Source organism: Pipra filicauda, unplaced genomic scaffold (assembly GCF_003945595.2).
Source record: "Pipra filicauda isolate LSUMZ 115617 unplaced genomic scaffold, ASM394559v2 scaffold130_size2058158_pilon, whole genome shotgun sequence".
Classification (NCBI taxonomy): domain Eukaryota; kingdom Metazoa; phylum Chordata; class Aves; order Passeriformes; family Pipridae; genus Pipra; species Pipra filicauda.
Window position 1 is genome coordinate 796,721 of NW_024103774.1, and position 27,939 is coordinate 824,659.

Genomic DNA, 27,939 nt, shown 5'->3' on the forward strand with positions numbered 1-27,939 from the left:
CGATCTCTTGGATTAAATCTAGAATCTAGAACTAATGTTACAGAAAATAAGGTCAAAGAAATCAAATAACATTTCCTCCAAAGTTGCAATAGAGTCTTTGGATCATCTTCCATCATTAATACCGATGCCTGACAGCACTTAAAACTTTAATCATGATTTGCAACCTTATGAATTTTATTGCTTCTGCTGTCAGAAATCAATTTCAGTACTTAATGGCATCTTGTAACCTCAGTCAAGGAGAATGTTGGCTTGATTTTTATTCTAGTTCCACTCCAAGTTTCACTGCTAAGCTACACCCTTATAAAATTATTTCTGTGACATTCTTTAACAAAATTGTTTTCAGTTCTCTGACTTAAAGAAAATACTTTTGTGTATTCAAAATAATTCAGAAGTATTTCTCTCTGTTGATAATTTTTATTGAGCTGTAGCTTCATGTAAGCGTCAAAAAGTTGTAGATTCTGACCATAAAATACAGTGAAGTGTATGTTTAATCTTAGTCATGCTTATAGACTTGGGACTTCTCATGTAATTAACATCCACCACAAGTGTCTGGAAGATCAGACCATAAACTCACTTTTAATCTTTCTTTTGCTTACTGAGGTTGTAGAAGTGAATGGCTTATAATTCCACACTTATAATTCCAAATTAAACATTTAGATTAGTCTTTATTGATTCCTTTTGATCAGGAGACGTATGTTTGGGCTCGATCCTGTCTTTCATCACTCAATAATTTCAGTCATTGAAATTATTGACCTTGTTGGGAGTTCTCCTTTAATACTATAATTGCATGATGGAGTCTAGAGTACTTTTCTTAAGGAAAATTAAAAAATTGTATTTTTTCCAAAAAGCAAGCAAGCAAACAAACAGAAAAGGGGGTAGCTCACAGGGACCGAACTAAAACAGAGTATGAGAAATTGTACTGTGTCTAATCTTCTCTCAAAATTTGCAATTTTTAATAGAATTGAACATGCAAAGGGCATATCCCTTGATCTCCTTTATAAGTGACTAAACACTGGAAAAGTTTCTGCTTTAGGCATGGCACTGTCTGCTTTTCTCTACATTCATTAGTAGATTTTATATGCTTTGAAAAATAGACAACTGTTATTCTCCCACTTAAAGCAAAATAAATATTGAAGGTTGGTAAAATAAATGACACCCAGTGGGCCAGAAGTAGATCTAGTTTACCAATTCAGTATCCTGACTGGGAAACACTGCCTGTTTTTACCTGTATATAGACTTCTTATTAGAAATGTCATTACCTGTTTGGCAGAATGGAAGAGGAACAATGAGATTATGTTGACAGAAGGAATAACAAGAGTGATTTCTTGAACCACATCATTTAAACTTGGGTCAATTCCCCAAGAAACTGTTCCTGGAAAGTTGTTTCTTCATAGAATTAGGGAAACTGATATGCTATGAAAGTTATAAAACCCAAATTCCACAGAACTGGCAGAGCAAACTGCCTTTCTAAAAGCGAAGGACGTAATTTTTGTCACTTTTCAAATCATCTTTATCTTATATACAAATACCGAGCTCCCTCCTACTATTTCTAATGTATTTCATGTGGTTTTTTTCCAATTACAAAAGAATAGCTCTCTGATTTATGTACTGATGACTTTGAGCTAACTTTCCTTGCTGTATTTCATTTAGAGAGCCTGCTGTCTGCACATGATAATGTTTATGTAGTGGATGACACAGTTCTGGAGCTATCAGAGGTGGAAGAAACGGCATCAGAAAGCAGCTGTTTTGCATCTGAGGACACCACAGAGGACTCGGGTGTTGTGAGCTCCCCATCTGACATTGTGTCTTTGGATTCACAAAATGACAGTATGAAGCTGAGAGACATCAAGCTGGTCAATGGTTACATGGACTCAGCTGAGGCAGATGCGATGTGTGGCACAGAGACATGTCCTGTGAAGAACACCTCCTGCCATAGCGTGGGATCTGACAGTGCTCCACAGAGGTAAATATTTACTTGCCACCAGCTCTGTGAAAATATCTTGCATGTCATCCTGGTAGGGAATCATTTAAGAAAACCAAACTTTCTTTTGCTCTTTCATAAACCAGTACCATTGCCAAGTGACTCCTCCCAGGGGAACGCTCACTGCCAAATCCCCTCCAGTGACATACTTGTAGCAACAGGCAAAGGTCACTTTTTTGTTTGAACTTGTAGTTCATTTCTTGCAAAAGACCCGCTGCCCTCCAGAGTTGATTTCTTCAAGGAGTCTGAAATAATTTTGTTACAGTTTGGTTTATTTTGTACTTCTGATAGCATCTGAAGTGTTTAAAATGTTACTATGTGTTGATCCAGAAAAATGACATGGAGGTCATATAATGGAAAATTCAAGCCAGGTGGAAAATGATTGTATGCAGTGAACTTTGGAGATTGGTTTGGGAGTGTGTGCATGCATCTGTATATATATATTCACGTACTGCTAACCTGCACTGGCGTTATACCTTGGGATGGTTTTTTTCAGCATATTTCCTTTTTTTTGCTTTTTATTTTCACATAAACAAACATTTTTCTGCAGTTTTTCCAAGAAAATACAAGAACCTGGAATTTAACTAGGAACTGCCTTCAAGCACAAATGACTCTGACACTGTTAGTTTGCCAAAACTCACATAGTTGGTGGCAGGGCTGCAAAGGGAACCCAAAATTTATAGGACTTTGCAAATACAAACTGGCTAAATAGGAAGCTGTGCCTCCAGCAAGGAGGGTGGCCTGGTAATACTGACAGGGATCCGCTCTGTGTGATGCTGCAGAGTCATGGAACAGGGGCCAGAAATTCCTCTGAATTCTCAGTTGACACAAAGTCTGTGCTTTCTGGTCTCTCTCCATTTAGCTGCTAATCTGTAGCCCCTTCATAAGGGTATGTATCATGACCTAGTTATTTCCTTCCACACATTTCTGAGTGAGAACTTCATCTTCGATCATGCAGTGGGGGATAACTTAGGGATGAATTAGGCCAAAGTCAGTATTTAACCTATTGGAATGATCGTAAGGTTTTTCTTTATCCGTTAGTATCAATGGGGACAAGGTCAAGCCTCACTTAGGTACTTGCTCAAAAACACGTTTTTCTTGTAATTTGTCCTTTTGCAGTGTCTCAGGCTGCGAAGCAGTTTCTATTGGAAGGATTAGATAGGCTAGTATTGTAACTGCAATTAAGATCCAGAAAAGCAACCCATTGATTTCAGTACACTTAGATTGATCCTTGTGAGATAAATAGGCTATTCCACCTTTCCTCAAAATGCAGGATCTAGACTGGCTAGAAAAACACACGTGCACATTCAGTGGGGGAGGAAGAAGTTAGCATTTTGTTGAGCAAAGACATCAAAGCAAAGCCCTGTAATAACAGTATTAATAATCTACAATTTGGGGGGAACTTTTTCTGGGTTTTTAACCAATTAAAGATTGACCATAGGTCATTGTGACACACTCCCTCCTGAAAGTCAGTATTCTCTTCCTTCAGACGAAGATATATATTCTATATATTTAGATTTTTCTTTGCCACACAAACACACAAAATTTTTACTAGTTGGAAAGAGTGCACATAGAAGAGACAGCAGGACGTTTCATTAGCTGTCCAGCAGGACTGTTGCTTAGGGGTCTTGCTGAGCCAAAGGAGAGGAAGCTGGAAGGATAGTATGCTGCACTGCCTGTTGAAGTCAGGGAGGTGGTAACTTCCCCCCCTCAGCTGTTGTGAGACCAGTGCTGTAGTTTCATGTCCAGCCTTGGGCCCTCAGTCCAAGAGAGAGATTGCCAACCTGGAGAGGGTCCAGAGGAGAGCCACTGAGAGGGCTGGGGCCCTGGAGCACGTGGGGTATTTGGGGCAAGGGAATCAACTAGGTAGTTCACTTTGGGAAAGCAGTGTGGGTTAGGAGGGATCTGATTGCAGTCTTTTCCTAAACCAAAGGAAGACTACGAGGCTTCTCATAGGATATTCTCAGGAATACACTGTGAAAGGACAGAAAGCAACTGTCACCAGCTGCCCTAAAAGAAATAAAAATTGAATATAAGGAGGAAATTCCTTAAACTGGGAACTGTTAAGCAGTGGAAGAGATTGCCCAGAGAAGTCGAGGAATCTTCGTCTCTGGAGATTCTCAGAACTCATGCAGGCAAAGCTTTGGGCAGCCTGGCCTGGTTTTGAAATTAGCCCTGCTTGGAGCAGGAGGTTGGACTAGGCTTCCAACTTATTTTTTTCCGTGATTTTATTGTGCTAAATATTGTGCATTTATCTAATATATCCATAATTTTAAAGGAATGATTTAGGACTAAAATAGGACACAGTCGTTGTTGTTTGGAGAATGCAGTTGTTTTTCATAAATACTATTTATTTTTTAGGCTCTGGGAAGGCAAAATTTCTTCAGATCAGCTTTAGCGTATGGCAAAAACTTAACATTTGTGATGTATTTTAATCTTATGTCATCAGCCTCTTAGACTGACATAACAGTGATGCTGATAGTAATAACTTTTAAAATGTGCCAGTAATATTTGAATGTAAATCTAATTCCACTCCTAACCTGTCTTTGTAAACAAAACAGCTTTGAAAATTGTGCTTCTCTAAATCCTTTTGAGGTCAAGTTACTAAGTTTTCAAAAGCCACTTCCTAAGCATAGAAGGAAGGAAAAAATAATTTTTTTAACCTATCTGCATGAAATTCTTTTTTTAATTGGATATAAATCAATTCTGAGTACAATTTTGAGTACATCCAAATCTGGAGAACATCAGTTTCCACTTCCACTGTCAGAACAGCTGCCACCCCGCTAATAAAATGTGTTGGAAACTGAAATTCTACAAAGTTCTTTGACGAACAGGCTACTTTCAGGACCAAACCAGCCTCTTAAGTCCACAGACAAGTCAAAATGTGAATAATTGATACCAAGCTATACAGAGCTTTAAATATATTTCATAAGCTACAAAACTTAATGGAAAATTTTGCACAGAGCTTATTCATTCCTTTCCATCTTCTTCTTGGTACACTAGTGATCCATGTACCAAGATCTAACTGAATTCTAAAAGGAAAATAACAACAAAGAAAATTGGAAGAACATGTTGCTACTGTAAAGTAGCGGTGGTTAACAGCAGTGAATCTGAGTCCTCCTTGAAGCTAAGAACTACTGAAGCCAGAAATTTTATTTAGTGACTAATTTGGCCAAGGCTTGGGGAAAAAAGGTTAATAAGAGTAATGGAAACATTTAGCTTGTAATTTTAAATTGTAAAACTGACTAAAACTTGGGCTTTTCACCCAGTGAAATAACAAATTCCTAAGAATTTATAATGCTGTGTACTAAAATCATTTTGTACTCTGTGGGTTGTGAGAAGTACCGTTAAAGTGGAAGCAAATTATATTTAGAGTGTAAAGGGCTATAAAAAGATCCAGGTAGTATTTTACACAAGCAAATGTGAAGAACTGCAGTGAAGAGCAGAATCAAGTCCACAGTTCTTACCTACATTTGGTCCAGAGGCTTAGCCTGTGCTTCAGGAGATCAAGAATATTTTGCCATGTTTCTTACTTTAGTTAATTGTGTTTAGTTTTAAATTCATTTTTCTTCAAGTTTCTAGAATTGTTTACTGGGTGTCCTGAGTGATCTCTGTGTGACTGATATGCCTGATAGCATCAGAATATCACGTCAGGTTCTTCGTCTGCTGAAGTCAAGGAAACTTGTGAGCATTTAAGGATACAGTCTTTGACATGCGATAGGTTTGTCAGCACCTAGCAGGGTAATAGTATGTCCGAATCAGAAATGACATGTACCACGGGCTTTGGACAAACAGAAATGATAGCCACAGCAGAGCTCGGTTCTCATTCAGTTCCCAGAGCAGGGAAAAAGAAATTTCTAAAAGAAGGTACATGGATTCTAGGGTTTCCAAGCTGCTCTATGGTTTTGTTTTCCAGTACATGGGAGCAACTTGCAAGTGCACTATTTTTTGTTTGATTCGGTTTGGTTTTAGGATTCTTCTTCAAGCAATAGTGATCTAAATACACATATCAATTAGCAATTAGAATATCAAAACAAGTGTCAAAACACTCTACCCTTAGCTCTACCTGTTAAACCAACTTGGTCTCTCTGTCCGTGATACCCCCTTTTGCCACTGACTGCTTTTTTATGATAAAAGCCATAACACAGCTGTCGTATCTCATGATACATTTGTACAGTACCTGGTGGAGCAGAACCCAGACCTCAGCTGGAGGTGCCAAGGGCTAAACCGTATAAATAGTTGACTATATGCAACGTTTGGCTGTGAATGTTTTAATATTAACTGCTGACTCTGAACGTTGTACTACATAGTTCTCTTTATTCATATCCTTTCTTACGGTTGATGTCTCTGTGTTATGTATCTGTTCACCAGATTTTAATATATAGTGTTAAATGAGTAACAAGAAAACCACAGAGAAGCTGAAATGTTGCTTATGTAGCAGTAAGTACATCTCATGATCTCACAGTGTTGCAACCCTGTCCTCCCATACCCCCTCTTTTCCCATCCCTTGTGTGGTGTCATCACGCAAGCTCCTAGGGGCAGGGATCAGACAATTTTATATGCCTATAAAGCATCATGCGCACCTACTGTCTGGAGCTTTATAAATAATTACACGTTAAAAAATATGTTAAAATAATATTATTAGGGATGCTAGGTCACACACTCAAAATTAAGTAACTTTAATATTAAGGCTCTCTGTATAACCTTAGATTCCCCCTTTTAACCTTAATTCCCCCTTTTGGACAGTGTGACAATGTCTCTAAAGTTAAAGTAGTACTCAATTTTGTTGTATTTTCTTTCTAAGTTTCAGAGCTCAGTTAATAAAACAAATATACCACCATTCACTCAGTTCAAATGCTGTTCTGTAAACAGGACTATTTAATTTCCTTTTGCTCTTTTTATCTTTCTTGTCTCACTAGTATCCACGTGCCACGTAGGCTTTAATTCATTTCTCTGCACGGTGGTCACATGATATGAAGAGGTGGCATTATCCTGTTTTAGAGAAGGAGAGCTGATGGGCAGGGGGTCAAGGCAGAGTGGTGAACAGTTACACCACGCAGGACCACATTTTTCAGAGGACTGAGTATTAAACAGCATTTCATATATCCAAATGCAGCTCTCCTTTTCCTCCAAATACAGTTCTTGGAAGACATTTGAACATTTTGGCCGAAATAAAATAATAGTATGATCACAGGCATGATATAAATTGTCATTTGGACTGTCACTGGCAAAGATGTGTAGTTTCTCAAATTTATAAGCGATTGAAATCGGGGTTTTAAAAGGGTCTTAGGAGTGGCTGATTCCACTGGCCTCTCTCAGAGCAGGATGAACACTTTAAAATACAAGACCTTCTTTTAAATTTTGAAAAGGTTTTAAATATACTAAAATATTTAAAAATAAAAGTATTTTAAAATGTAAAGGGAACTTTGTAGTTATAAACCTAAATAAATACAGACTTATGTGGGACAAGAAGATAAAATACCTTCCAAAGGTCTGAAAGGGATTTTCCCCTCCCTTGAGTGTCTGTTTCAGTAGCCATGAGAGAGGAATATTTTTTCACGTACAGCTAGTGGAGGACATAGGGTGGGGGTGGGGGAACCCTCCAGAGATCAGTTCGTGTTGTGAGTCTGGACAGAGATAATCCCATTTCCTCCCTTTCTCTTGGAAGAATTTGCTACCTTTGGCTCTGATCAGGATTGCTGAAGCTACTGGGAGGAGATGAGTCCTCTCAGTTACCACCCTGAGAAGTACTTGCTGTTTGCTACTAAACTCTTAGGGTTTTGATGAGTTAGCTTAAAACAAAAGCTTGAAACTATAGGGGTGGGTGAACTGTTCTGCTTAATTTTCAATGCATTCAAATTCAAATGTTACAGGGTTTTGTATTCCACTTGGGAAAGACAGGAGAGAAGGAGAAGTCAGTAGCTGGAGAGAATTCAGCGGCCAAGCTGGTCAGAGGAAATAAAAACAGTGAGTAGCAGAAGGCAGGCAGGAAGGAAAGAGAAAAACTGCAATGAAAAAATAGCACTGTATTTATGTATTATATATACCTCTGTGCACAAACACATATTGTACAATTGCATGTCACTTGTAACTATCTCTGAGAAACAGGAGAAGGTTTTATTCTGTTATTTCTCTATAGAATAGATCTTATTTTAACTGGGTAGGTACATTTTACCTTTTTGAAAACTGTTTTAAGGACTAGGAAGGTAGAGAAAGGGTTAAAGTGACAGGGAGAACTTCAGGGATGACAAATTATTTATTAAGACCCAGATGTCTGACAGATTTGTAAGCCTCTGCTTCTTACATAGTTTTCCTTCCTTATCTTTGGCTTTCCCTTTCCTCTTGTTCCAGAAAACTCTTTAATTTTGAATACTCTTGTGCACTTTTTTGCTGGCAGACCTTCATGTAGCAAAGATATTAAGGATATTATGGTTAAGTAACAGATACTCACAGTTGTTATAGAACAAGAATACAGATTAGCCTTTCTGTTAAACTCATCCACTGGAAGAATGCTGTATACTTTGGAGCTGTAGAATATTTTAAATACTAGAGAGCAGCTTGAGTTGCTAAAGGTGTAGCGCTGTCTTCTGGTGAGAAAGGCTCTGGTCCTTGCTCTGTTTCTAATTTTTCAGTGTAAACCAAGAGAAGTTATATAACTGTGCCATCTTTTAACTTGCAGTGTTGTATTGCACAGGTGATATGGCTGTATTAAGATTTAAATCATGCTAGTCCGCTTTCCTGACTGTTTCTGGCAATGCCGTCTGCCTGCAGGCTTTCCTGTTGAGAAGCTGTTGCCAGAGACCTGTGCGAGGAGGGGGTAGTGGGGGCATGCTTCCAGCTGTACAGCACCTTCCAAGCTGCTGCTTATGCAGCAGGACCCTGGAACTGACATATGTCATGGCACTCTGGAAGCTTAAAATCACCCTGGTATGTAACAAGCTTAGAGATTTCTAGCACTAAAACACAAAACGATGCTATGCAAAAGCGTTTTCATTCGCTTTCTGTTTAGATTCTTGACCAGTAACCGTGGAGGAGAACTATAAAAGGACCATAAACTGAGCTGCTGTTGAAAAATTACTTCATTTTCCTGCTCACCTATATTTGCAGGTTTTTTTGTTAATTGGGTGGTAGTATATCTGCAGACACGGCTGGACCTGTGTATTACAGGATTGAAACATAGTTTAATTCAGTCTCTGATGATTTTAATTCAGCATAGGTGCAAATGCAGCGTAAAGATCTTTGTTTGATGTAGTCCCACAGAACTAGACTAGACACAAGACTAGACACTAGACTAGACACTAGACAGAATACAAACTAAAAAACTTGGAATGGAAATAATCCCTGTACCTTGCTCTCAAAAATATGTGCAGCTTTTTTTTATTGCTCATCTAAAAACATAAAAAGCAAGGTTATCTGGCATTCAACAGTCTATGACCATGTGCTTTTTCCCTTTCCTAGGTGCCTGCCACTTTCAGAAATCTTGCATCAAAGACAAGTGATGACTTGTCTATGTCACCTGTCCTAAGTTTGCTGTTCAGTCTAGAACTTTTGAATTTTAACAGGCTTTGGTTAAAAATTTACGCTCAAGTTCACAGGAGGCAGTAGAAATGGACAATATTCCCGGTCAGGTCATGACTTAGGTGACCAGAAAGTCTAGCACTTGCACTAGCTACTCTCCTGCTGCTGTTACATTCCTTCCTTGAAAGGAAATGAAAAAAAAGTCATCTAGGGTAAGAAATGCAAAGAACAGAAACATGGTCCCTAGGATTGTATAAACCACTGGTTAATCTGAACACAGTTACGTACACTTTTGAAGAGTACTTTGTTGCCTCACTCACAAAAACAAAGATATAAACAACCTGACTTTACTTAATGCTTTCTTTCTGGCCTGATTGAATAGTTTTCAAAAAGCTTCAGCCATACTCCCTACTACTTAAAATCATTGAGCATTAGTCTTGTCTGTAATACCCACCTTGATATATACACAAGGTAGAAGCATTTCTCATTCCAGCATTTGTGTAAGAGGTGAATATCATGGATTCATTTTAAAGAGGACAAATTTGGATACATACAGATGGATTAATGTAAGTCCCCAGTATCAGACTGGGAGGACTGTAAGAGCTGGGAGGAGAGCCTGGGTTCTCCAAAGTCCAGTCTGGAGTAACCATATCAGGTTTTTCATGTTGGTCAGTCCCTCTTAGCTACCCAAGACACATGTGAGAGAAGTTGAATGTTCTCAATGTCCACTGAACTACCTCATAGCTGTTATTACGTTCTTGTGTGTCCTACTGCACAGTGCGCCTGTCTGTATTTGACTTATTTGCAATGGGTCTGTCTCCCTTCTCTTCTGTTACTACTCCCTAGTAACAGATTCACAGGAGCCATGTTCTCAAGTCTTTCAATGTAGCTAGTACTGTGCAAAGAGCAAGATTTCAAGTCATATTTGGTTAACCTGAGACATTTCTACTACTGTTTCTTCTTACCTGCTGCCACTCAGGTAGGATATGGGTTTCTCTGTCTTCCATGTTATGTCTACCAGCCCCAGACAGATGTCTTGAATATCCTACAGCATTTAAAATGGCACCAGGTGCCTGTGTTTAGATAATTTAATGTCTTCCTTGGTCCTTTCTCTGCAGTTTGCATAGGTCTGTGTTTTATTTCAACAGTTATGGTAGGAGATGTACCTCTGGGACCATACACGAGGTTCACCAGAACTCGCAGGAAGTGCTCAGAGAAACTTGGGTCAGTTTTGTCATTTACAGACCCACAGCTAAAGCTGCTCTAACTATAAAAAAATGGCAGCTTCTCTCATTTCAAATCCCCTGTCTTACAACTGGTTTGGGTTTATTTTAATGCAGCATTTCCAGCTAGTTATATAGGAGCGTTTTCTCTCCTTCTTAGAATGTAAACTTTCTCATGAATGTCTGTCTCCCATGGCACTAATTTGGTAAAATGCTGTTGTAAGTTTCATTTTGTCTCCAACTGTGCAAATGACTGCCAAGGAACAATTAGGAGTTGTAGCCTGAGCTCAGTGGAACATTAAATGCTGTAGTTTAGTAGTCACTTTGCTCCGTTCTGTGCTCTTGCACAAATCTCTGCTAATCTACATAAGTAATATATGCACAGGCTTCCAGGAACTGCACACATTTGCCATTTCGAGCGTAGGCTAAATACTCACCAATGCTGTATTTTTAGCACCTCACGTTTTACCAAAAAGGCAGCATAAAGGTTATCAAGTTCCTCCCAAAGTAAAAAAAAAAAAAAACGGGTATGGGAAAATGCCACTGGTAATGTTTATCCAGAATGTAAAACATGGTATCAAAATAAGTCATATTTTTCTTGGATTCTGACCAAAAGAGAGCTGTCAACAAAAGAAAAGTATATAGGGTTAGAAGAGAGGAAGGCTATGGAAAAAAAAATTTAGAGGCCCTTTTGTTTTCCTTTTCCTGTGAGAAAGAGTCATCTTAGGCATGTTTGTAAGTCACGTGAGCTACTGGAAACTACCAGACCTTCACCTCACAAAACACATATCCCATTTTAAAATCCCAGTGATAAGAATTTTAAGAAAAACCCTTGTGCCTAATCTATACCTTCAGGCTTGCTTTGAATGTGAATTTGGAGATGCGTTGAACAACAGCTCTTTTAGAGATTTAGAAATGCAAAATCTGCTTTTGCTGAAGCTCCCTCTATGACAACAAATAAGAATCCTTTCATTTTCACTGCATTGTTCTCTTTTCTTCAGAAAAATTCTGTGAATTGGATATTATTTTCCCAGTTGTCTAGATAAGGAGATGGAAGCAGAGACTGAGAGGCAAATTATATATAGTCACTGCATAAGTGCAGAGGATTAATGAAAGAGACCTCTGCTGACTGTTGTGCCTAGCAAAGAGAGGATAATATTGCTATAAGGTGTCATTGAAAGATTCCCACCGATAGATGTGAGAAAAGAACTGGTCAGTGCAGTGGGCCTACGCTCTGTGTTTGGAGTCCAGGAATGCTTGTTCTCATCCCATATATGTTTTTCTAGATAAATTGCCCATAAAATTCTCAACCTAGTAGTCCCTCTTATTTCCTGTAAAAAGCCCAGCACAGGCAACCTTAGTAAAACAGATTTTGGCTGTATTTTAGAACAGTCAGGCAATAGACAGAAAAATATGATCAGGTACCAAAAAAGTGGTGAACTGGCATGGCCTTTTTGGAATTATGTCGTGTAACGTCCAAGATTTTGGAAGCAACTTCTCCACAGTAACTTAGAGAAAGAGTCTCACTGTGTGTCTCTTATTTGCCTCCAGCTGTATACAACTATTCCCCAAGACCAGCTTTATAAAGAAGAAAGTGGTATTTGCCTTTCAGACTGGATAGACCTTAGCTGATGCACAGTTTGAGCAGTTCTCCCATTGAAAATGCTCTTTCTGAGTTTGCAAATAAATTGCTTTAAAGTGCACTTGGAGGAGTGCATTTTATAATCATTTTATAGAACTTTCCACTGTGAAAACATTATGAAACTCATTCAGTTCATTCTTTCTGCCATCTTCAAGTCGAAAGTTTTGTTTGCTAGTTTTCTCTCCTTACCCGAGTGCTGCAATAAGTTTAAATCTTCTTGTCAAATTGCTTAAATGAGTAATCTCATGGATTTGTGTATGTGTGTGAGTGTGTGCCTCAGGGTACAAAAGGACTGCAGTCTTACAGCACTAGTTGCCTCCATGGGAGACTTCAACTGATTTGTGCTACTGGTCTTGTAATCCATCACAGGGAAAAATCAGTTAATGATGAATCTTGCAGTGTGGGTGTTGAGCCTGAGCATCATTAGTTCACATTGGCTTCTGGGGATGTTCAAGACCTGTCAAAACTCAGGTCAGCGGCAGATGTTGGAAGAAATTGTATTCCAGTCACAGAGTACTGTGTCTCTTCTTCTGTATTTAAGCAACCAGTGCGGAATACTGCCTTAGATTCCAGTTTATGAAACCACTTAGGCACACATGAAGCCTTGCTGTCTTGAATTAATCCTGTCTGTATGTCCAGGTACACAAGAATGTGTGTATGACAGTTTTGGAAGGCTTCCTTCAAGGTGTACTTCGTTGTTTTCATTGATCCCACATACCTGAACTTAGCTTTGTAAGTGCAAGGCAGTTCAGGTACAAGTAGAAGGACTGGGCTCCAAGACTACTACAAAAGACATGAAGGACAGGTGAATGCTAAACAAATAAATAATGAAGTAAAATAAAATTAAATACCTGATTCTTCAACATGTGCTTTCAGTTGCTCCTGGTATGAGCAAGGAAAAATCAAACAATCAAATAGATAAAAAGGAATCTGCATTGTTGGACATAATTTAAATCAATGTCAGGAAACATCACCGAATTTTTATTCCAATTAATATCTTCAAAGGCAGCAGATAAATGGCATTTTCAGGCATTTTCATTTGTTTGCTAAACTACAAAAAAAAATGTATCATCTGTTACTCTAAGCATCTGTGCTATTAAGGGTTTGATCTTGAAAAGGGCAAATCTGCTTCACCTGACCAGAGCTAGTTTAAGTGTGGCTAGAATGGAAAATTACTTTTTCAATAGGCTAATCACAAGGGCAAAACTTAGATAGTATGTCACAGACAGCGATGTCTTAAATTCAGCTGAGATAACTGGGAAAAATGAATTGCCCAATGTGAAATTCTAGTTTCGATTATTTAGATAAAAACTTTTCTGCTGGTCATGATTTTATTTTCTAAATTTTTTCATGTTTTGTAACAGGTTGCCACATGTTGTTTTTCTTTTAATTTTAGTTATTTTTTTTTTGTTAGGATTTTTGTTAGTTTCATTTTCTTTTTCTTCTTTTAATAAGCTAAGACAACACTTGGCACTCATTGTGATTTCAGACTTGTTTTAGACCATTGTACAACTTCATCAGATTTCTGGCAAAATCAGGTCCCTTTTTATGTTTCAGTAAAAGCTACTCTCAAAGGATTAGTTTCTCTTTTCTCCTTCCCTCCCACCCCTCAGGATGAAGAGCGATTGTCCAACAGTACATTAGCTATCTTTATTTTCATTATCATGCTATTTTTATTTAATTCAGTTGCAGATATATTGATACAGCGGGTGCACAGGATGCCTAGTGATCTGCCTTACAATTGTATGGATATGCAAAAACTTTGTCTTGGCATATGCTGTGTTTCTGCAGTCCAGCTGAAATGTGTACTTCACAGTGAAGCTGAACCATTTCTTTGCAACAGGCTTTATTAATCCTAGTCTTTTGATTGCCAGCACACTTGAGTTTGCTCAGGCACCACCAAGATCCTTCCTAGTTGTGAATGTGTCAGTATGGTGGTATGTGTCTCTCGGGCTACATATTTTTCATACTTTGGGGAATGAGTTTCAGAATACCAGTGGAACCAAGGGGGGTGAAATGATAATGTGTTTCAGAGCAACAGTGCAAAGCTAAAAAGTAGAGGAGAGACCCAAAGTTTTTCTCCTCTTTCGTGTAGCAGACAAGATGAAGCAATGGCTTTGGCTAAGCATGACAATGAAGATACATTCATTGAAGCACAACTCCAGCAGACTTTGGCTGACCTGGATGAAGATTTAGAAGGTAGGAAAGTTACCTCTTAGGTACAAAAGAGAGAGAAATAACCAGTAGATGCAGAATAATCAGTTGTACTCTGACACATCCTCTGCATTTCTCGCTAAGATCACTGGGAACAACTCACAGGTCTGTGGCAGAATGTGGTCCACCCAAAGTGGTTGCTCTTCCTTTGCTTCAGGAGCAGCCACCTTTTATAGGCTCGCACTGAATATTTTTCAAATTGCATATCCGATCATCATTGTATTTCAGTGTCTGCTACCAAAAAGAGATGAACAGTAGTTAATGGACACATTTTATAGGCCAAATTTGGTATAATTTCCCTGACTTAAGTGAAGCTAAACCAGTTGTGAATTTAGCTCTGTGTTTAATGAACAATGCCTCTGTTTTGTATTTTATCATAGTGAAGTGGAAAAAGGATGGGACCTTTTTGTAGCCAACACCTCCTCTGTGTTAACAGGCATATTTAAAAGTTAAAAATGGGAAAACATGAATCAGTGGGAAGAGAGAGAATGTCGTATTTTTTTTCCTACTGTGGATTAAAATGCTTCTCTATTATTGATTTGTCAAAAAATGGCATTGAATAGTTTTTTTAAATTTCCTATCTTTATTTTAATACTTCTGCAGCGGACTAGATTCTGATTTGATTTCTTGCGAGTTCTCTAACGTGGCAATTCCTTAGCTTCTGTTTTGTAACCTTTGATTTATGCCAGTGAATTTGAAAGGATATTTAAGCTTCTTGCACAATGAGGCTTCTGGAGTCACTGGTAATAAAGGGTGAGAAGAATGAAGAAAAAATAAAAGTACTGTTTCTTTTTTGGCTTGTTCAAGGAAATCCTTCAGCTGGGCTGTTATTACTAACCAGATCTGGGAAACATAATTTGGAGTTGCTTGCTGTTTCTCAGAAATATTTCTCCTTCGGAGTCATGCAGTGAAACTTTTATCACTGAGATAAGTTAGTCACAGATAAGGTATGAACAATAGATGAAATTCTGCTTTCAGCTGTATTTGTATGTTTCCCACTGGCTGAAGCAGGAGGACTGCAGGAATATTTGGCTGATCATAATCAGCAACCAGACAATAAGAAGGACCCAGACCTCTCTTTTTTTTGTAATAAAAGCATAAAAATACTCCTGTTACTTTTAGTGTAACTAAAATATCTGGTCTGCTTAAGCTTGTGCTATCTGTTTGTGTGATTTAAAGTCATATTGCTTAAATACTGCCAATATGTAATTTTGTATGTGTATTTCGCAGCGGTGGATGGTGTGAGTAACTCTGACTCTGACTACATCAATGAAGCATCGAACCCACATATAAGAAGAGTTGAGGCTGCCCAAGATGTTTCCATTTCTGTTCCAGTAACAGTCATAGATGATGCTCCAGAAGTTAGCACCTCTAACTCAGATGAAAATCAAGAGATGGAGATGAGGGTTCCACAAAATATCTCAATCGACTCTGTTAATACAGGAAACTTGACAAATAAAAACAACAATGCAAGTTCCTTTGATAAGGGACACACAGATGGTGGAGCTATATGCATATCGAAGGACCTAATACGTCAGCAACCATCTGAAAATGAATTCAGTCATTTGCCTGTGGAACAGCGGAGAGATATGTTTGAATCTCTCACATCCTCCTTTGAAAAAAGAAGCGAAAAGAACTTAAGACTGGAACCCCTTCCCAAACATGGTGTGAAGTCTGAGGAATGTAAATCTAAGCTGAGTCCATCTCACTCCAAGACCACAGCTGAAATCAATACAGCAAAAGAGAAGCTAAATCCATATAATGAATATAGTAGCAGGGAAAGATCTCTGAAAAAAAGTAAATCAGAATTAGAAATCAAATGGCCACCAGCAAAAAAAGTGGAAGTAGAAGAAGTCCCATCAGCACCTACATGGTGTCATCGTGCCCAGAATTCAGGATCGAACTATGAACCTAAAATGGGTTTGACAACCTTTAAAGTTGTCCCTCCCAGACCTGAAGTAAGACATTTCGATAGAGGAGTTTCACTCTCCACTGGTGCCATTAAGATAGATGAACTAGGCAACCTTATAAGCCCAAACACTGGTGTTAGTAAACACATACCAGGTTCTTCTTCTGATGAAAGTGAGGAAATTCATATTGGGAAAGTGAAGGCATTCTGGAGGTCAAGTTCTATGGAAAAGCAAAGTGATGACTCTGCTGAGCATTTTTCTAAAAAGTCAGCAGTCACCACGAGCTCTAAGCCCTTTACTGTAAAACATGAACACAAACCTGTCTGTCTTGCAGCTCCAAAACTTGTAGCACCACAAACTGTTACTACCCAGGTAGCCGAAAGACAGTCTGAGAATGAAAGGACCAAGCTACCTCTTCCAGTTACACAGTCTCAGGTAACACCATTAGCAGCCCCAACCATTAATAAGGACAAGCTGGAACTTCCATTTGTAAAGCCACATAGGAGAACTTCCAGTCAGTATGTTGCCTCTGCCATTGCAAGACACATCAATGCAACTACCTTTAAGTCTGACTCTGTGGAATATCATGAGAAAGATGAAAACAAGCAAGGGGCAGGAGAGGTTAAGACTGAAGCAGAAGTTTCACCAAAAAGATGTATTATTGTGGCCAAGTATAGCCCTGTGGAAACAGAGTCAGCAGAAACAAGAGAAACACTTTCAAGTGTTTTTACTTGCAGTCAGAAAGCATCCCACAGGTTTACACCTGGTGATAATTCTGGCTTGGAAAACAAAGTAGTTAATATCAGGGCACCAAATCAAGCAACTTCTCTGAGTTTCTATAAAAAGAACGGCGGTGTCCCACTTACTAAATCCTCCTCAAAGGATAACAACAGTGCAGAAGAGGATCGTGGTTTAAACAGCAAACAAAGTATAGCAGAGAAAAAGACACGTCTCATGTTTGACCAGAAATGTGAGACTTTGACCCTTACTAATTCAGCCTCATCTCTTAAGTCTCCTGACCTCCAAGGAGTCCCATCCTCTTTCAGCTCATCTTTGCGAGTCGCTAAATGGCCTCCTGCTAATGGTGTTCAAGTTAATTCGTTTAAAGCGTCATCTGAGTTAAACGGTGCACCAGCAAATGCAGAGTCAGAACAGGAGGAGAAACCTGATGATTCAGATATTAATGCTGTCAGTGAAGTGGATATTAATGTGCAGACCAATATCTTTGGACCAAAGAAGAAGTTCAAACCTGTCATCCAGAAACCAGTTCCAAAAGACACATCACTGCACAGTGCCCTAATGGAAGCAATTCAAACAGGAGGGGGAAAGGAGAAACTCAGAAAGGTAAAGTGGAAACATTTTTTAGCCTGTTCAGACTGCAGAGCCCTGTATTCACCCTGTCAGACACCAGAGGTTTTATAACTGGTACAGTTGCTGGTGAGCTGGAGAACACAAGGCATTTGAAAAATTTATAATGGCAAAATACAGACCAAGCTGCTGCTTATTCTGCATATCCTGTATATTATGCAACACCACGGCTACTGCACTAGCTAGAAGAAGCAGAGGGTGCATAGACACAGCATAAACGAGAGGTAATTGAGGTTAGTCTAAGAACTGAACCCTCATTTCAGTATGTTATGTAAAAACAGGAACACACAACGTGGAGAAACCTGTGAATAACTATAATGAAAGAAAACTGCATTTTGTATTACTAGGGCATAATAATTGTTTGCCACTGACTTCACGCTTAGGGGATATGAGACTGCATCTCTAAGTACAGCATTACTATCTACACATATCCTCACTGTTCAGTGTGAGTAAGGGTTTTAAAAGCAGGCCCAAAAAAAGACAGACTGATTAGTCTTCATAGTTTGCATTCTGGTACAAATGCCAAAAAGTGTTTCCAAGCTATCTCTAAGTAAATATCTAATAACAATGTGAGGTTTATTCCTTTCATATTCTAGGTTTCAAACAGTGCACTAAATGGCAATCACGGGAAACCCTCATATGCTGAGCCAGAGAATGCGCGCTCAGCCCTACTAGCAGCAATTAGAGGCCACAGTGGCACCTCAAAGCTGAAAAAGGTAAGAAATCAAGACGGTAAGTGATCTTTAAAGTGCAGTCTGTTCCTACTGGGTGTTTTAAATACACCCAGATATGCCACAAACTAAACATCATGCTGCAAAGGGAGAAGCTGAGGGGGAAACTCTATGACAGAAGACCAGATCTGACTTAGGCAGAGAGTATTGCAAGTCCAATTCTATCCTCTGCTGTAAAACTTAAACTCTTCCAAATGGTGTGCTTTTAACTTAGAAAGGACATAGAAATCCAAACCAGTTACAGGGAGTGTACATAGAAGACATCAAATGTTCCTCATTTTCGCATTTAGGTGGCATAGAATTGTAGAATGGTTTGGGTTGGAAAGGACCTTAAACACGTCCCGCTAGATCTAGTTGCTCAATGTGCCATCCAAACTGCCCTTGAACACTGCCAAGAATGGGACATCCACAACTTCTCTGAACAGAGAAGTTGTGCTTTAGGAGTATGCAGTTAGATTAATATATTTGCATTACCTACCATATACATCCAGTCCCAGTTACCTGAAAACACACTAGAGCTTCTTCATGCCGTTTATCTGCTAACATGGTGCATGCAAGTAGCACGCAAGTAATTGATTTTGGTGTTCCATCAACATTCACTACAGCAGGATGATTCCTTCTCTCTGATTTACCTAATCATTAAAGCATCTCTTTTTCCTAATAGCCAAAACCTGTACTGTTCTAGCCTTAGTTTTCACTCAGTTGACTAATCCAGCCAAAGATGTGTACTTGGCAAGGAGGTTCCCATTTCCCTCATGCAATGACTCAGTTCATTAGCACATATTCAGATAGCTGGCATTAGATAGAAAATGTCTCTTCCTGTGTTAGGGAATTACTTCATCCCTAAATATCTTACTGCACTTGCTGCAGGTAGGGTACAGCTTACTCTGAGCCTGTGAGCAGGATGTGCTAGCCAGCAACAATCTGCACATATACTGAACTGCATTCTGCATTCACTGGGCATAAATGTAAATTTGTGTAAAAGAGGGTCTGACAATTAAGTGATAGTGTGTCATCACAGAGACTTTTTGGCAGAGAAGCTTTTGCCATAATTTTAGAGAAAGATGCCTACAAACGATGCACTTCCTTTTCACTGTGTCACCTGTGCTAGTTAAATGACCATGTTTGTATGTGTACAGGGCACGATGCAGATGTGCTATGATGAAAGGGCTGTCCTTTTTATGTTATCTCAAATGTTCATCTTTTATCTAACATGATGTTATACTCATATATATATATTGTTTGTGTGCAGTGAGGGAATAGAATACAGGAGCTTTCTGTGGATTATTTGATGGGAGATGAATCCTTTAATTTTTCACCACAAAAGTTCTATGTCTCAATTTCTCTGAGAATTCTAATAGATCTGCTTAGAAACCTCCTATGTGGCCCATGATACTGAATTTCCTAGTTATTGTCAAATAATTGTAATTGCTAACAATTTATCACGATTATTACTAGTAATGGTGCTAATGGCAAAAGTATCTCTTGAGACAGTTGATGGAAAAGCTGGCTTAGTCTGCAAGATTGTCTTTTTCATGTGCATGCACTTGAAGTAGGATGAGTTTCCAAGCTGTTAACTTGTGCAGCGATTTTAGTTTCAGAAATTCCACAGAAATACACTTGGAAGAAGAATCAATTGATTTTGTTCTCAGTGCTTTGACATAGTTCTCTCTGGTCCTTTCCTTTTCTTTTTCAAGTATGGCTGGAAACTTTGGGTTTAATGGCATTTTTTTCAATAAAGCTATGTCTGAGAGCTCAGATCTGGAAGAGCATCCCTGTCATCTGAGATTATTTCTGTGCAGCCTAGACTGCAAAAAAGTAATTAGATTCATGGGTGGCTATTGCAGCTTTAATATATCTCCCTGATTCCAAAATCGTTGTGGTTTTTTTCAAATTAATACCAAGTCCAACTTTCTCTCTTACCTTACACGCCAAGAAGAGTTATAGGATGCTGGATCTCACAGTAAATAGATTGAGTTTCTGAGACAGACTCAATGCCAAAATCTCGATGCTAGTAATCAGCCCAGCTGAGTGATGTGAGTGAGTAGTAACAGATGTTTGACCCCATGAGCAAACAAAGGTTCTATGTGTTTTGCATCATTCAAGCAAAATGAAAGTGCATCAACTGTCAAATAATTACAGTTTAGCCATGCTTGATATTAATCACCTTCTTTCAACTGCCTCATGAGCAGATCTCCTCTTTGGCCTCTGAAGAGCTGCAGCGTTTTAGGGACGCAGAACTATCCTTGCAGAAGGCAGAAAACCTTCAGGAAGAGCAGCTTTGTATCCCACCTGCCCCTGCCCAGCCGCCACCACCACCTCCCATTCAACTGTCAGCAGCAGCTCCTAAATCCTCTGCCACAGTTACAGGTAACCCATTGGAGGCAAGGCAAGCTCTAATGGAGGCCATTCGCTCTGGTGCTGCAGCAGCAAAGTTAAGAAAGGTAAATGTACTTTTATATTTTACTGTGGACGAAACAACGTATGCTAGCTGTGTTTTCAGAGACATTTTTAAGCTGTTCTAGATGCATATTTCTTTCTTCCAGCAGGAGAAGATACATGTACTGTTTTCTCTAGCTGAATCAAAGATAGGAATGTGTTTGAAACCTTTGGACACCTAATGAAACACACCTATGCATATATGCAACAATTTGAATAGTTAATACTTTTTATTAAAGGAGACAATCAGGAACATGTGTATAATTTAAGAAAGTATTTTCATTACCTTTTCATTCTTGTGTATCTGAGATAATGCTGTATGTCCTTTAGACAAGGTGAACTTAAGAAAGATCAGATATGAGACCCTGAAGCAAATTTATAAATAAGTACTCTCTCCTAATTTCGGTAGTGTGTCCTAGACTTTGATTCCCAACACTTACACCTTGATCACATGTCCTGAGAGCTGTCAGTAAAACTGGGAGGTCAATTTAATGTCTGCCTGAACTTTATTAATTGAATGGCATGTGTTTCACTTCTGTGATCAACTGTGAATTAGTCATCTCCCAGATGGCTAAATGCTCAGTTGCCTGTGTGCGATTTTTGGATAAATTCACTAACCTCTTTGATCAAAGTTTTTTCTTCCTAATCTCAAGTTACACTGCATTTTTTGGTGAAGAGAAGCAGATCGATTGGCCTTAGTGGAAGCATCCCAATGTTACACTGCAGTATCCAAGAATGGACTTTGATCCAGGGATTTTAGGGAGTGTACAAAAGTAGATGTAGTTTTCCCAACACATGATTTAGCTGATGCCAGCCATAAATGTGTAAACATTGCATACTTGTCCTCTTTTGGATAATGAAAAAATATGCTCAAATTTTAACATTTGAAAGTAGCCAAAAAAATATGATTTCTCATAAACCAGAAATTCCACAGAATCATACAAATGGCACAAACAAATTAGTATTTCAGGGAAATTTACATCAGCTTGTTCTGATTACATCAGAAATGTGCTGTTATTTTTCATGTGAAAAATAAGTATGTTAAGCATAAGATTATGAGGAGCATCTGAGTTTACGTGGTTTGTTCAGCTTGGAGAAGGCTAAGGGGCAACCTCATTGCAGTCAATGTCTTCCTCAAGGAGGGCAACTGAGGGGCAGGTGCTGATAATCCTCTCTGTGGTGACCAGTGGTAGGACATGAGGAAATGCAACTGTGTCAGGGGAAGTTCAGATGACAATAGGAAAAGATTCTTCACTGAGAGAGTGGTTGGTCATCTGAACAGGCTCCCCATGGAAGTGGTCACAGCACCAAATCTGTCAGATCTAGAGGAGCATCTGGATGATGCTCTTAGTCATATGGCTTAGTTTTAGGCAGTCCTGTGAGGAGCAGGGTGCTGGATTCAATGATCTTTCTGGGTTCCTTCCAACTTGAGATACTCTATGATTCTAAGAGTACAAATTTTGAAGAAATCAGACCTTTATTTCCCTACTTTACCAACTGACAGAAAAAAAACAGGATTTGGACATTCAAGGATACATGATGCAGTTATTTTCTTGATCCTTCCAAATTTCTTGTTCTTCCAATTGCATTGCTCTTGCGGAAGTCTCTGAGGCAATCAGTAGCTCTTCTCATGAAACCGAGTCTTTACCATTTCTTTGTGGATTTATTTCAAAACACTTGGATAACCAGTGCAGGCCATGAAAATAAGCCAGATATTCTCACGTATTCTGCTAAATACTGTGCCTGTCTTGTTTCATTTCCAAGACAGAGCAATTTTTTGGAGTTTTGACATTGAAACAACAGAAGAGTATGTGTCATTATGTAGGTCTTTTATGAAAATAAAAGAGAGCAGTGTTTTGTCCAAGACAGAGTATGATTTTCTTACTACTGTGCTGTTCTTTCAGATACTGGATATGGAAACTAGCCTTGTATGCACAAAAGTCATCTTGACACTTTGACATCTGAGATCTCATGTCCTTGATAAGATTTTGGTTGCAGCAATTAGACAGCAGAGTAGGTAGTTCAGTTCAGTAATGGCCTCTGTTTCTCTTCCATTGTCTTCTCAAAGCTTTCTGGGACAAGGGCTTCTGACAGCAAGGTCATTTATTTAGGTAATGTTGTGGAGAACTGGGAAGAATCTGTATTCCTTAGTTATGTGTGACTTAGTGCTTATTTATGAAGGAATATTTGCAATGGAAGCAGATCAAACGGGACTGTCAGTGGAACCAAATGTAAAAAGCAACCAATTGCTTAGATAAGGAGCATCCCAACAAACATTTGGGCTCTAGTAATATCTGTGAAAAGCCAACTCCTCCACTCCTCCCCTGATTACACAGCTATTCGCTAAAGTCATGAACTTTAAGGTTAAAAGATCCACTATGTAGGAAGGGAGGAGAGAAGTTGCTGGAGGCTGACCTTGCCTTGCTGAGAGTCAGGGTCTGCACGGCACAGTCTCTAAGTGGGTCAGCCAAAACAAACTAGAGCAGAAATAGGTGCTTGAGGAAAATACTAAGTATAGGTAAGACAGTACGTGCTTAAGTCTCCTGACTCTTCTTTAATCCATTTCTTGGAGTACTGTGCCTGCTTTGGCAAATAAATCACCCTTTGTTTTGAAGAAACGACTTCTGTTTTATTGCACACTCTTGCTGTCCACACTCTTGCTGTCCCCAGTTGGGCCTGCTCAGTAAAATGGTTCATCCGCAGTGCAGAGCAGTTTAGAGACCTGCTAGAAAGTGGTTACACTACAGATCCTACCTAAAGGGAGCGGAGACACAGGCGTGTCACAGGAACAGGATGAACTTATTTACCCGACTGGAAAAGACCTGACAAAGTGCAGGAAGTAACCTTTTTCTTCAGTTTTTGAAATGGTCTGTCAAGGAACCTGACAGTTGTTCAACACATGCAAAGTATAACAGCAAGTCAGGGAGGTGGCATCAAGCAAAGCCACCAACCGTGATGACTGCCCCAGTGCCTTTGGTGGTTAATTGTCTTGAGAAATGAACGTATCTCACTGGCGAGGAGCCTGCTTCCCAGCCATGCAGTCTGTCTCATGTGCAAAGGAGAATCAGTTGATCTAGGAAATAAACAAACAGCTGATTTGAGACCAGATTTTGGCTAATTCTGGTGGGCAAAACTCAGGTCATAGAGCTGTACCATTTGTAGCTTCTGATGTTAAAAGTGAAGTAGTGTTTTCCTTCAGTTGTGCCAAACAGAATCATATAGTGAAGATCTATATGTCCAGTTTTTAACTTTCTATTTCCCATCTCAGAAAATGCAAAATAACCTAGCTAGATTTCTGAAGTTCTGTATATCAATGCATGTGTATTTTTGTTTTTGCGTAACTTGCCTTGGGATTTACTACGATTATCTGTAGAAAAAAACATAACTACACATGCAAATAACCTGTTAGATGTCTAGCTGTAGGTATAGTTGCAGCACAAGTCCATGCAGGATTAAAAATCTTACCAAAGAAGAGAAGCTATAAAAGTTCCTTTAGATTATATGCCGTCCATTCATTTTAGGTAGAGTTGTACCCAGGGATTTGGTAGAAATACTACAGGGGAATGTGCCTGCAAATGGTGGGGAAGGCAAGTTATATCTCTGAAGAACAGGCTCACGGTAAAATGATTACTATAGACCACTTCTTAATGGTATGTGCAAGGGCGATTCTGCAGATTCCATATGTCTTCCAACAAAGAGCTGCACCAAAGCAGCCCTTTCTGTTTGCTCACTGAGATTTTAAAAATTAATTTGGCTCCATCACAGTATCCACAAGTATTCATGCCAATGTTTGGCGTAGGCATTAGGTCATGTGAACTCTTGATACGTGCACTGTATCATTCTGTTGGCAATCAAAGGAGCCAGGTAAGATAATTACTGCACCATTACAATGAGTCCATGGTGTACACTGGGATAATTTGGAGTTGGTTGTCAACAATTAACACATTGATCTGAATTATGGCACGTTGAGTGTCTTCTGGGAAGCATGGCCTAGTTCTATACCTTTATGTCAAGCAGTGGACTGTTCTCACATAAGCAGAGATATATAATTGTGAATGAACAAATACTGTTTCGTACCATTAGTATCTGTGGGTGCAATGACAGGATTACAGAATCAAAGCCACAGTTAATGTTGGCTTTGGTAGGCTGGAAATGGGGCAGGAGCCCCCACGTTAAGGTTGGCCAATCTTGATATACAGGTAGTCAAATGAGCCTATGAAGCGATTCTAGTTCTCATGCACAATGAGAGGCAGGCATTTGCATGCTGTTTGAATTGAAAGATAAAACTTGAAAATAATTTGAACTCTTCACCTTGCTAATAATTTATATCATAACTTATTTTTTTCCTCAAGAATAAAGTTTCTACCATGGATACTAAGGCCAAAATGGTAAATTTAGGCTTGATCAAATACATGATTCCTGTTTGGTTTTTGCGCTGACCTTAATGTATATCTCTATGATAGAATCAAAGCTCAGTAACTTTGAATTTGGAAGAGCACCTTAGCATATGAATTTAAAATTAAGCATATGCTTAGATGACCTGAGGACTGGGAAGGAAGATAAGCATTTGTTTAAGTATTTTCCTGAATCAAAGCCATTGGGAGTTTCCTTCATTTAATCAGGAAGCAAAGTACTCATCAATTGATTTTTATGGCCAGTGACAGCTAGCTGACACAGAATAGATTTTGACTGTCAGATGTTGCATACTTATAGCCTGGGTTTCTGTTCATTCCACAATGAAGGACTTTCAGAGAAAAATACATCACCTGTGTTCCAGAAATTGTGTAATTACAACCTAAATAGCTACAACATACGTAAGTATATATGAGTTGTAGGGTTTTTAGGGAAGGATAGCACCTTTCATTAAACCAACTGATACAACTAGAAAACAACAGATAAGCTTTAAGTAGTCCCAAGGAGCAGATGAAGAGACCAAGCTTGAAAGCAGCCTCACAGGATAATGTTTGGTTAACAATGTCAACAGTTGGAGGTTTAAAAATATCTTGAATGATCATGTGCTTTTCTTTGTTATAGGTCCCTCTGCTTGTTTAAATCATATAAAAAGAACAGATAATTGGAAAATCTAACCCCGTATGCATCCATAATCATCGTTCAAGCTCTGAAGTGGCAAAAAACATCAAGAAGTTTAGTATATTCTCGTCTACAAGCCAAAATAAACTGTAGTTAATTTTCTGTGTGTTCCTGCATAATGGTTGTAAGGGGGAAATATGTTGCTCTGCTGTAAAGCTTCTGTGCCAAGGAATTGTGTTTTGCCTCTGAATATTTAAAGTTGCCAATAAACCATTCTTGTTGGCAGGTTAATAAGAATATAAACACTGTGCAGTCCTGTGTTAATACTTAATTGTATTTATGGGCAAAATTAAAAACTTTACTAGCTATCTGAAAAGTAATATTCATTTTAAGTTGTTAAAAATATTTCAAAGTATTTACTTGCTTCTTATTTGATTTCAAAAAGGATGTAAATGGTTGGAGTGAAAATCAGAATAAAGGTCTATAAAAAACAGTCACAAGAAAAAAGCTATGGTACCTAAGTTGTCATATGCTGGAGTCACTGGTTTTTAAAATTAAATTAACTTTGTATCTCTGGTGGAGCTCTGAGAAAGCAGGCAATTAATAATGAATGTGAGACAGTGTCTATTGCAAAGTTACTTATGGGATATGACGTATAGAATGCTAATGCGCAGAGATATGCTGAACCCTAGTAACGTTCATGGCACTTCAGAAATATTGAGCCACCTTAAAGGATCTCTATTTGCAACAGACTGTGAAGGTTTTAAATAAGATTCAGAGTCCTGCTTAGAGGTCCAAGATGTAGAATTCATTCCTGCGCTGCAAAATGAAGTGAAGCTGGTTTATATCAGTAACCAGGACTTTTGTGGACTCTTGTTCAGGTCGTGCATAAGTTGGCCCTTTATTTCTGATTCGTATGGCTGTTGTATGTTGTCTCACAAGTATTTATAGCAGCATCTTTTTCAAATGTTAACTACTTTGGTAGTTGTTGTACATATTTTAAAAATATTTCGTTAAATTGATTAACTTAAAAAGGACAAATGAAAACGCTTTTTCACATTTCCTATATTGTAATGACACTGAAGAAGAGGAAGTTTGTACATTTACATTTTTATAATCATAGACTAGAGTGCTGGCAGATTCTTTTTTTTTTTTGAGCTGGAATTTAAAATGTATAGTTATGGACTGTTGAAAGCACAAGAATGTTTAGCCATCTGCAGTTAATGTGACTATATATTATATATTATTATATATTGTAAAATATTGATATCTGTTAGTGCCACGAATAAAAACAAAATCAAAACCTGACATGGCTTGAAATGGTCTTTTTGCCAAATATTTTCCATTTACAGAAAGAAATTAGAACTAGAGATGGACTTAAGCAAACCAGTATGCTGTGCTTGATATCTCAAGTCTAATATAAAATGTCTCAAGCCAGGAAAGAGCTCACAACTAACAGCCTAGTAATGCAGTAGAAATCACCAACTAGAATCAACATGTCACTTAATATACATTTCAGTAATGATACAGTACTGATAATGCTCCATTTCCTCATTAGGAAAGCTAATATATTCAGAATTAAGGTGCTTTGTCTCACCGTAGGATAAATAAGATAACCTTTGTTGATTGTGATTAGCCTTCTTTTGCCTTAAAAGTCTTCTCAGTATGCTGAAGATCAGAAATACTAGCATTGAAAATGTTATCACAGAAAACGATTTAGTCACTCGTAAGTTTGAATGCTGCAGATAGTCCCACTAGCAGGAAATAGAGCTTCCTTTGTTAGGTGTTGCAAGACAAAATTCAGTGCAGGTCTCCTTCTTGTTCTTAGTGTTGCCTGAAGGCCCTGGGTGTGTAGCCTCTCCTTACTAGCACCCTTTCAGTG

At 38.6% G+C, this 27,939-nt stretch overlaps 1 protein-coding gene across 2 annotated transcripts in view; it reads left to right on the plus strand.

Annotated features, from left to right (window-relative positions):
• Positions 1-27,365, plus strand: part of COBL (cordon-bleu WH2 repeat protein) — a 155,924-nt gene extending 128,559 nt beyond the window's left edge. For both annotated transcript variants that reach the window (XM_027743588.2, XM_039378185.1), the window contains 6 exons: positions 1,651-1,963; positions 14,460-14,563; positions 15,809-17,832; positions 18,453-18,572; positions 20,780-21,031; positions 26,061-27,365. In XM_027743588.2, the coding sequence (XP_027599389.2) occupies positions 1,651-1,963; positions 14,460-14,563; positions 15,809-17,832; positions 18,453-18,572; positions 20,780-21,031; positions 26,061-26,078 (2,831 nt within the window). In that variant the 3' untranslated portion in view covers positions 26,079-27,365. The remainder of the gene's footprint in view (positions 1-1,650; positions 1,964-14,459; positions 14,564-15,808; positions 17,833-18,452; positions 18,573-20,779; positions 21,032-26,060) is intronic.
• Positions 27,366-27,939: the final 574 nt, after the last annotated feature.